General features: G+C 37.6%; 1 protein-coding gene across 3 annotated transcripts in view; it reads left to right on the top strand.

Annotated features, from left to right (window-relative positions):
• BRD1 (bromodomain containing 1) overlaps nucleotides 1–8600 on the top strand; it is a 60498-nt gene extending 51898 nt beyond the window's left edge. For all 3 annotated transcript variants that reach the window (XM_082280566.1, XM_082280567.1, XM_082280568.1), the window contains 3 exons: nucleotides 1519–1628; nucleotides 3870–4024; nucleotides 6734–8600. In XM_082280566.1, the coding sequence (XP_082136692.1) occupies nucleotides 1519–1628; nucleotides 3870–4024; nucleotides 6734–6917 (449 nt within the window). In that variant the 3' untranslated portion in view covers nucleotides 6918–8600. The remainder of the gene's footprint in view (nucleotides 1–1518; nucleotides 1629–3869; nucleotides 4025–6733) is intronic.
• The last annotated feature ends 1562 nt before the right edge of the window (nucleotides 8601–10162 follow it).

Here is a 10162-nt window from a genome sequence, read left to right on the forward strand (position 1 = left end):
TCCATCTTGAGGGTATAACTCACTGTATTCTGACCAGTCTGTGGACTTTATCTAGGGGACCAGTTGTGGTTTTGGTCGACTGAAAGGTTTAAACCTGTCTCAGGCTTCAATCCATTGGTCAGCAACAGAGAAGAAAATGGAGGATTCTGGTAGAAGTGTGACACTGTTGGGGCTGCCCGAGGCAGCACAGCATCCAGCTGCAGAAGTCCTTGGTGTCAGCTGCAGCAGACAGGGAAAGCTGTCAGCTGCAACAGGCAGGGGTTGGCTGCAGCCTGCAGGGAAAGCTGTCAGCTGCAGCTTGCAGAGAAAGCTGGCTCCTTCCCAAGGAGTGAGTCCCAAACAAAGGTGGTGCAAAAGCGTCAGCAGAGGCAAAGGATGAGAGAGGGGTCTCTGTGTAGGTTCCAGCTGCTTTATTGCTTGTGGAGGGTCCAGGGACAAAAGACAAGGGAGTGAGCGAGAACAAAGTATTTTATATGGGGGTGGAACAAAGGGAAACAACCAATGGGGATCGACTGAGGAGGAGGAGATAACAGGGGAATAACCAATAGGGATAACTTAAGGGAGGGAATTACATGAGTAGACCAATGGGGTGTCAAAGAAGGGAGAACTTTCCAGAACTAATACATAGGCAGTTAAGGGAAATACATAAACATGAACTTATACATAAAACTGGGTGGCGAATTCCTGAACCAATAAACTTAAAACATGTAAACTACGAACCACTAGGAACATGGGAACTCACCGTAACCAAGGGGTGAGGATTAGACCGTGGTATTCTGGAGGCCTGGCCACCAGTCCTCTGAATGCTCTGCTGCGGTGGCCACTGTCTCGTGCACTGCAACATAAGTGCACAGTAACATAAACTCAAATATTTGTTCTGAGAAGAATAAAACATTACTGCTGCTCCCTGGAAACCTGCTGATGTTTTTGAACTTGACTGCAGGAAAGGGCAGGGCAGAGAGACCAAGAGAACTTGTTAAAAATAAATAGAAATGAAAATGCAGGTTAGAACTTAGGCATAAAAATAGAAAGGTGTACCAAACAAATATTGTTGAGTTACCAGGTGCTATATGAGTATCCAGGTATCCAGCAGGTGGAAACATATGCCATGCAACTTGCATCTTCAAAATCACCTATTTGACAGGATTGTCATCACAGTTGTAAAAGAAACTATTATTTGAAGTACCATAATTTTATGTTTTCTTTGGAGCTTTTTCAAAGGGAAAGAATTATTGGAATTTGGCAAATACTTCCTAAGAACTAAGGTGTTCTAAGATACACTATTTCTAGAAGTGTCTAAACCCTTGTTCTTTATCAGTAGGCTTGGAATAAAGTAGTAGTGTCATGTAAAGAGCTGTTATGAACACTACCTGTTTTCTATTGGTATGTGTGTGAAAGTTGGTATTAATATTTGGATTCTAATGATCATGAGCTATTGATTAGGAAACCAAGAACTGCAGAAGATTTGTCTGAGGTTTCATTCTGGAACATTTTAATTTTGTATTTCTTTGTTCTTAGAAGTTGGGCATAGCAGTATGTGGATTTCAACCGATGCTGCAACATCTGTTCTTGAGCCTCTAAAAGTAGTATGGGCCAAATGCAGTGGATATCCCTCTTACCCAGCTCTGGTAAGTGCCCACCTTCCCAGAAGTAGAGTAATGATACTGTTTCTGGTCTGAAAACACCATGTGCAAACTTAAGGTAATTGGTAATTTCCCATTCAGGTTGAATAAAGGTAGCTTATTCTGCCTTCTTTACTGTGCATTGAATTTGTAAAATTACTGCAATATCAGATTTTAAGTCAATAATCTCTGCTACCCTGCCTGTCCTTGGAGATGTGCTATACTCCTGTGTCATGGTTTAACCCCTGATGGCAGCTAAGCTTCCTGCAGCTGCTTCCTCACTCCCCATGGGTGGGGGAGAGTTGGAAGTGAGGAAACTCATGGGTTGAGATAAAGACAGTTTAATAGGGAAAGTAAAAGCTGTGCATACAAGCAAAGCAAATTCATTCCCAACCACTTCCCATGGGCAGCAGGTGTTCAGTCATCCCCAGGAACACAGGGCTCCGTCATATGTGGCTTGGGAAGACAAACACCATCATGCTGAATGTCCCCACCTTCTTCCCCCAGCTCTGTAGAATGAGCATGATGCCATATGGGATGGAATATCCCTAGGGTCAGTTGGGGTCAGCTGTGTCACCTCCAACTCCTTGTCCACCCCCAGCCTCCTCACTGGTGGGGCAGTATGAGAAGGGGAAGAGGCTTTGACTCTGTGTAAGCATGGCTCAGCGTTAACAAAAACATCTCTATATTGTCAGTGCAGTTTTCAGCCCAAATCCAAAACATAGCCCCATGCCACCTATACCATAAAATAGCCATACCACCTACTGCAAAGAAAATTGCCTCTATCCCTGCTAAAACCAGCATACTTGTCTCAGTAGTCTTTGTTTCTGCATTATATATTATTTCTGCTGCAAGATGAGTATAAAAATACTTCTGATTCTACAACTCATTAAAGAAACAAAAAACTCAATAGTTGAAATGAACTGACTGATTGCAGACAATTGTGAGTGATGTACTGGAAACTTAAAGCTGTTGTTAATATAGGAGATGTATATGCTTCTGTTAATATGGGAGAAATAGATGCAGTTCTACTTACATCAAGGCTTGCAAGAGAAAATGTTGATAAGGTGTTTGGCTTTAGGCCTTTGGGGTTATATGAACAGTTCATACACTGGCTTGATTAATATATGAGTCTGGTCAATCCTGACTTTTAATATGTGTGTTCTAAGGACAACATGAAATGTAATCATACGGAGTCAGGTTAAAACCTCTGGAGGTGACATTCAGAGCACTTGAGTGCTCTCAGTGGCTTACTTGGCTCAGATGCTGAAAATTTGATGATTTGATTGTCTCATGAAAGGTGTTAGCACTAGATATAAGCTGATGAAGACCAAAGGGTTCTTTTTCTGCCTTCTTTTTTATGTCAGCATTGGTGTTTCTGAGAGTGGGATAAGTTGATTGAGGAGTTAAACCTTCATCAAGAGAAGAAAATTGTTCTGATTTCTACAAACTCCCCACCGTATTAGCTTTGTGTTCAATTCCCAAAGTCAGTTTACTGTGGATTAAGATTGGTGCCAGTGTGGATGCTAGAAAAACAACAGGAGTTTGTAGAGTAGGAGATGGGTAGAACAGGCATGGAGTAAAGACCCTTCTTTGGGTGGAAGCTAAGCACTTCATAATGCTGTGATCTGCCTACCAAGGAATTTTTCCATCAGGGTGGTGAGTTTAATGTTAGCAGCATATTCCCTCTCTCCCTCAAGTTCTGTTTAGAAAGACTTTGTGACTGTAACTGCATGTTTTGCTGAAGACTGAGTTATTAAATTGGATATGCAAGATATTTGAAAGTGATACCCTTTTTTTTTTCCTTTTAAGATTTTTGCTGCAGAGTTTGAGTATGGAGCATGTATTTTACAGAAATACTTATACCTCAAAATAGGTTGTTTCTTTAAGGTATATGAATTTCAAACCCCAAAATTTGAGGTCAGTTACAACTTTTAGAAATTCTGGTTTGACTTTTTCATTCTAAAACCTGCTTGTCAGTGTCAATTGTATTAAGTAAAATTCAGATGGGACTTATAAGAAGAACTGATATGGGTGAAAAATGCTTTTTTCAGTGTTTTCATTGAAGTCTGCCACTAGGTCTCCACTATGCCTGTTCAGCTTATGTCAAAAAGTTGTGTGTAACATGAAGTCAGTTTATATCCAGTGGCTGTTTACTTTATTATTTTCTTGTTAACTTAATTTGTAATACCTTCTTAAATTGCATCATTTTAAATATGAGGAACTGTCCTTTCTTCTCTCTTACAGATTATTGACCCTAAGATGCCTCGTGTTGCTGGCCATCACAATGGTGTTACTATACCAGTGCCACCTCTAGATGTACTGAAAATTGGAGAACAAATGCAGACCAAATCAGATGAGAAACTATTCTTAGTACTATTTTTTGACAATAAAAGAAGTTGGTATGTTACTGAAATGTATTGTTTGATGCAATGACTTATAATTTTAAAAACATACCTTTGGTCCAGAAGAAAACTGAAACATTATTTTTCCATGGATATCATTCCTATGGAAGTATAAATTATAAGGTTAAAATTTCATATTTGAGTCTGGTTTTGGACCAAGGTATATATCATTTTGGACCAAGGTGTATATACCATCACTGAAAGATATCTTTTTATGGTCAGTTTGGAAGAAAATAATAGAAGTCATTAAATAGTCTTTTTTATTTGCAAGCTGCTTTTGTTTATTGACCGATAAAATTGCTTCATTGCTTCATAGGTTTTTTAAAAGTAACAGTCTAACATATATCTCTATCATCCTTTATTGTTGCTTTCCAAATTACAACACTTCTCCCCCCAATCTACTGCAGTGCATTTTCTTTGAATTTTTAACCTGTCTTCAGTTAAATGCTTTATTAACATTTTTGTTTGAAGTTCTTAGCCTTTTCTAAATTTTTTCATGAAACCTTCCCTTTTTGGTATTAGCAATATGCTCTGTAGAGCCTGAAGGAGGATAATTCACCCAAAAAGACATTCTCTTTCCCTCCCGGGTGGTCTTTGGTTTTAGGGCTGGTGGGGTTTTCCTGGGGGAATATGGGGAGGCATACTAGGTTTTTTGGTGTTCTTTTCTTTGTTAGAGTAGTTTTTGGTTTTGGTGGATTTTTCCTAGACATGGAAGCTTCTCATCTACCTCTCATCAATCTGTGTATTTCTTTTCTGTGTTCTCTGTAGACCCTCTCCTCTCCAAGTTTCCATACAGGTCAAGCTAACTGTAAATCTGTCCATATCTCAGTTTTTCTCTTGAATTTGCTTACTTTTAGGTATCCGTTTCCTCTTCAGATGATTGTATTTGGTGTCTGGTGATGCTGCCATTCTCCTGACTCTCTCTGTGCCAGTACACTATCACTTACATAACTTCCTGCCTAAATCTTATAAGTGATGTTTGCTCTTCTGCCCCTTAGATCTTTCAGCATAATTTCTGTGTTCTTCAGTTATTTTTTAATTAATTGGTACTTCATAATTGTCTTTGTTAGGTTGCACAGAATTCCATAAGATCCTGCCTTCTTCTGCCTCTGTTGGCAGAGAACATCTGCATTTAAACATACTCAGTGTTCTGTTTCTCATTTTTTTCTCTTACTGGTGTCACCAGTGTAATGCATGTTCTTCCTGGCCACTTTCTTAGTAATTGCTGTGATTGCTTCTTGATCTGGGGAGTCCTCTGCAGCTTAAACTTTTCAGATTAGTCTCTATATGCAGGTGGTCCTAAATCTTGTAAATACTGTGCAAAGTTGTCTCTAATGGGAGCTCTGCATAGATGGACAGGAAAAAACTCAGTACCTTTTCCATCCCCTTTCCTCCCCTCTACCCTGACCCCACCAACTTGTTTTCGTAATGATCCTTTTATTCTGGCACTCAGAATTCTCCCTGTGTTGTGTCCCTTTCAGTCTTGAACTGCTGTCTGTGATTTTCATTCATTTGCAGGGTGTGTGTCACCTTCAGTCTGTGATACGAGTATCTATGGATTTTCATATGTGTTTCTTTGTCTTCACCGCTTGTATCTGGAGGACTTGGAAAGCTTTCTTTTAAAAATACCTTCTTAAAACTTCCTCTGATCTGTAGTAAAACTGATAGTGGTTAGACTGCTGCTTTTCATGCTGTTACCATACTGTCTCTGTCCTTGTACTGACTCTTCACATTTTATTTCAGTGTGTATGCTCAATACAATAGGGCTGTAGTTTAGAGTGCTTTAAGAGAATGAAAATGTTTCAATATTTCAATTTTACTCATTTAAAAGAAAATTTTTGCAGATTTGACTGTCTGATTTCCTATTGGTTCGGTTCCAAATGGTTTCCCAGACTAATGTTTTTGAACAGGAGGGCTTCTGCCTTTTGTAGGATTGGGATTGCAGACAACAGTAACATACCTTGATAGATATTTATTAATTTACGTGATTTTTGTTTTCCTTAGTGTGTGTAATTTAAGAAAACAGGATTGCAATCAACATTTATGAAAATAATGTAAATTTAATTTATACTTTTAAAGTAAATATTTAGAATGCTTTAATTAGAATGGGATGTAGAGATTTTTCCATTATCGCTCCTCTATGCCCAGAATTTGAAGATATTTATGGAGCTTAGAACAGAAAAGTACCCTGAATATGGAGCTAGTGGGATTTCATACTGCAGGGTAAAATAATCAGAACTTCCTTGCCAGTTCAGCTTTCCCCATAAAGAACAAATTGAGATGCCTGAAGTATAAGGCAAAAATCCATCATCTGAAAACTCCTGGTGGTACTGGAAGGGAAAGAATGAAGACAAACAATACTGTGTCAGGTGACTCTTGAGCCATGCCCATTGTTAGTTGCTGCTGCCTATTTAACTGCATCAGTATTTCAGGCTAATTTTCTTCTGTTGATACTTAATCACTAAATACCACTGAATTGGAATGTAGCCTCTGTTTTATGGAAGAGATTTTCTTAATATTTCATGTTCTTTAAGTAATTAAGGCAAGTAAGCACTACCTCCTTAAAAGGTGTTTTATTGTTTTGTTCAAGATGGTAAAACTGATCTGCAATATGAGAAATATGACATAGTAGCCCTGACATTTCTGGACAAGCCTCTTGATTTTAATCTATATTTAACAGATTTATTTTTTGCCCTTTTGTTACAGGCAGTGGCTTCCCAAATCCAAAATGGTTCCCCTTGGGATAGATGAGACCATAGACAAGTTAAAAATGATGGAAGGACGTAACTCGAGCATACGAAAAGCAGTAAGAATTGCTTTTGATCGTGCTATGAATCACCTGAGTCGAGTCCATGGAGAACCAGTCAGTGACTTCAGTGATATTGACTAACAGAGATTCTCTAGCAAGGCATGAAAAATACCACAGAGATTTGAACTCTAATAATGAACCTCTTTGTCTAAAAGAATGTATTGAAGATACAACCCCTTACTTGTTGATTCAGTGGCTGAGTTCTGCAAACTTGAAATGGTTGAGCAATTCTTCTAAATCACCATTGCCATATTGATTAATTATTTTATTGTGTTGTAGATGGAGGATTTTCCACTAAACCTGTTAAAATGTCTTGTTCATAGTGTTCATAATTGTACATAAATGTATATTCAACACTTAACTTATTCTGATTTTAGAAGTAGCTCCTTAATTCCTTTTATAATTTTGCTGGGGAGGGAATTGGGTTTTGTTTCTTTCCATGCTTTTTACTTTTTTTTCTTTCTTTCTTTCTGAGGTTAAGTTACCTAAGCACCATCTTCCAGCTTAAGGTGTTTAGTGGATATTAAAGCCTAATATCAAAATGGCATCAAATATATGTTTGCCTAAATCATATACAGTATGGTGCTGCTTGTATCATTTCTTCCGTGGTCTGTAGCTTCTGAAAAAGACTTCTGAATGTTTGTGTAAATTGTTGCTCTTTGCACAAAGTACCACATATTTAAGATTGATGTAAATTTACAATTACAAATATGTATTTTAAGAAAGGAAGTTGAGTTATTTTGGAGGGTACTTTGTGAGAAAGACATCAATAAAAATTATACTATGTACATCACTTGCAAATCACCAAAAACACTCCATTGTTGCCCAAAATGAATTAAGGTTGTTATTGTTTTAAACAAACCTGGCTTAAAGCCTGCAAGCACATTCTTTCTGTCAAAACCATATCCCATTTATCTCCCATTGGTTTAATTTTGTTGATATGTGTGCCTCCCTGTGTTTTATTTATTGTAGAAAATGTATTAATTTGCTTTATAATGAAAAATAAAATTGACAAATATATTGATATGCATTTTTATACAGGCACATGAGAAGACAACTTGCTTTGGGAGAAAAATGTATTGGAAATTGTATAAAATAACTCGATGGTTTGTGTGTAATTTGGTTTTTTGGTAACTTGTAATCTTTCGTTTCCAATGAGGGGATTTATGTAACTTTTAATTTAGAACACTTTGGTAGCAATAGAAACTTTGGATACATTTTTGTATGGTACATGTGATGTATATAGAATTAGTACTTTATTTTTATTTTTAAGAAGTAAAGCATTATGTTTGGGCAGGGGGAAGAAGGAGGGTGGGTTTCCAGAACTGCATTTTTATATTAAAAAGAAAAAAAATAAAGTCAAGATATTGATTGTTGTAGCTACTTTATTCCTACCTTCACTGAGATACTGAATTTGTAACAATGAAAATGGCAAGGTATGTTTGCAATGTGATTTATAATGGCTCCATTATTTATAAATGCACTGTGTTTGAACTCTTTTGCAGTGATATCGTAAATACTGTACCAAGTTATATAATATGAAACACCAAATAATGCATATGAATGCACGAAGTATTTATGCCCAGCTTTTTTATAAAGGATTAGCAAATACAGCAAAACCAATACTTTTTAAATCTTTTTTTTTTTAAACTTCATTGAATAGCATACTTCATTGTTAAACCTGCTTGAATCTTTATTTTAAAGGGACAATTAATTTTTAAATAGTTTTTAATGTTTTTATTCTCTATTGTTTGTAATACCCCCGTAGAAGCTTGAAATAAAATTTCTTTCTCAACTGTAAATTTTGTCCTGAATTTAGCCCCTGGGATTTTGCTGCAGTGCCCGTTTTCTTACTCCATGACTGAGCTGTTCCAGAGGCACTAGGCCAAGAAGCTGAATGTTCTCCTGTGGCACCCAGCATTGTCCTTACTGACCCCTTGGCATAGGAGGTATTCCAGTTAGCTGAGACCAGTTGCCTGTGATGGATTCTGGTAATTAAGGATGAGTTGGATAAATTTCACAAATGGTCAAGCAAATAGTTTTCTCAGACTTGACAGCAAACACAGCTTTAGGGAGAATAGTGATGGCAGGTACCCTGGAAAGAGCATTGTTGAGGTGTGCTGCTCTCATGGCCACAGCAGCCACATCAGTTAGAAAAACAAAACTCTGGTTGCTTGCATTAAGTAAAACTTAATGACTTGCATTAAGTAAAAACTTAATGAGTATTATGACTTCAAGGATCTGCCATATAACCATTCTTTAAAGGCAGTGGAGCTTACCTGGGGCAATGTTGAGACAGTAGAACCACTTGTTGTTGTTAGGACTCTGTTAAAGGGTTTTCACAAAAGTACCCTGCATCAGATTTTATTTCAGGCTGATTCCACAAAATACACTCAAATTTTGTGTGGGTAAAACTAGATAATGATTCACAGCCTCATTTTGGCGCACAGAGAAATGGACGTTTTCTCTGTGTTGGACCTTGGAAAGCTGAAATGCAGTTACAACAGAAGTTGGAAGGTGATGGTACCTGTATGATAAGAATGTTAGTACCTGTGAAACATGAAGTGCCAGTAAAAGTATACATACAGTTGCAAAATGATTCTTTAGAAGGCTTCCAACATTCTCAGTTTCTTCTCACGCTAGCAACGTCAAAGGAAAGAGCTCATCTTTCGTAAGCAAAAGCACAGCATTAATTTAATTGTTTTGGAATGATTTTTTTTAATCACTTCTTCAGTGATCTTCACTTTAGTTTGAATTTTGCTCAGACTTCCAAGTTTTATTTTATGGCTTTTCTGTTCAGAGATTGTTTCATCAGTTCTTGGAGAAGGAAAATGTTCTGCCTTTGTCTTACAGGGGACTGCATGCACCTAGGAGAATTTTAAGCTGGAAAACTTTACTGATTAAAAGAAGCCTGTCAAGTATCCTGACAAAGCATACTGCATCTTCTTCTGATTAAACTGGCATGAAAGACTAGTTTATTTTTGTTCTGGAAATGTGATTGAAACTGTCCCAGGAATTCTTCCCAGATCCTGTCTGAGAGGAGGTTGCAGCAGTGTCAGTTGCTGTTCCCATATTCTCTTGTGATGAAGTCCAGTGTCATCCAGTGGCTCTTGAGATTGCGTTAAAGTCTAAGACAATTTCTCAGACTTGCCAGTCTTTGGTGTGACTTGGGTGCTTTTAAGGGATTTCATACCTACTCAGGAAAGGAAATCTGAGCTCCAAAGCTGCTTTATTTCCAAATTCTGTGGCCTAACCAGATACAGTAGTGGGATGAACACGTGCACATCGGAGTGTGCTTCACTATATTTTAGACCAGGTTCTTCTGT

Source organism: Coloeus monedula, assembly GCF_965178545.1.
Source record: "Coloeus monedula genome assembly, chromosome: 4".
NCBI lineage: Eukaryota > Metazoa > Chordata > Aves > Passeriformes > Corvidae > Coloeus > Coloeus monedula.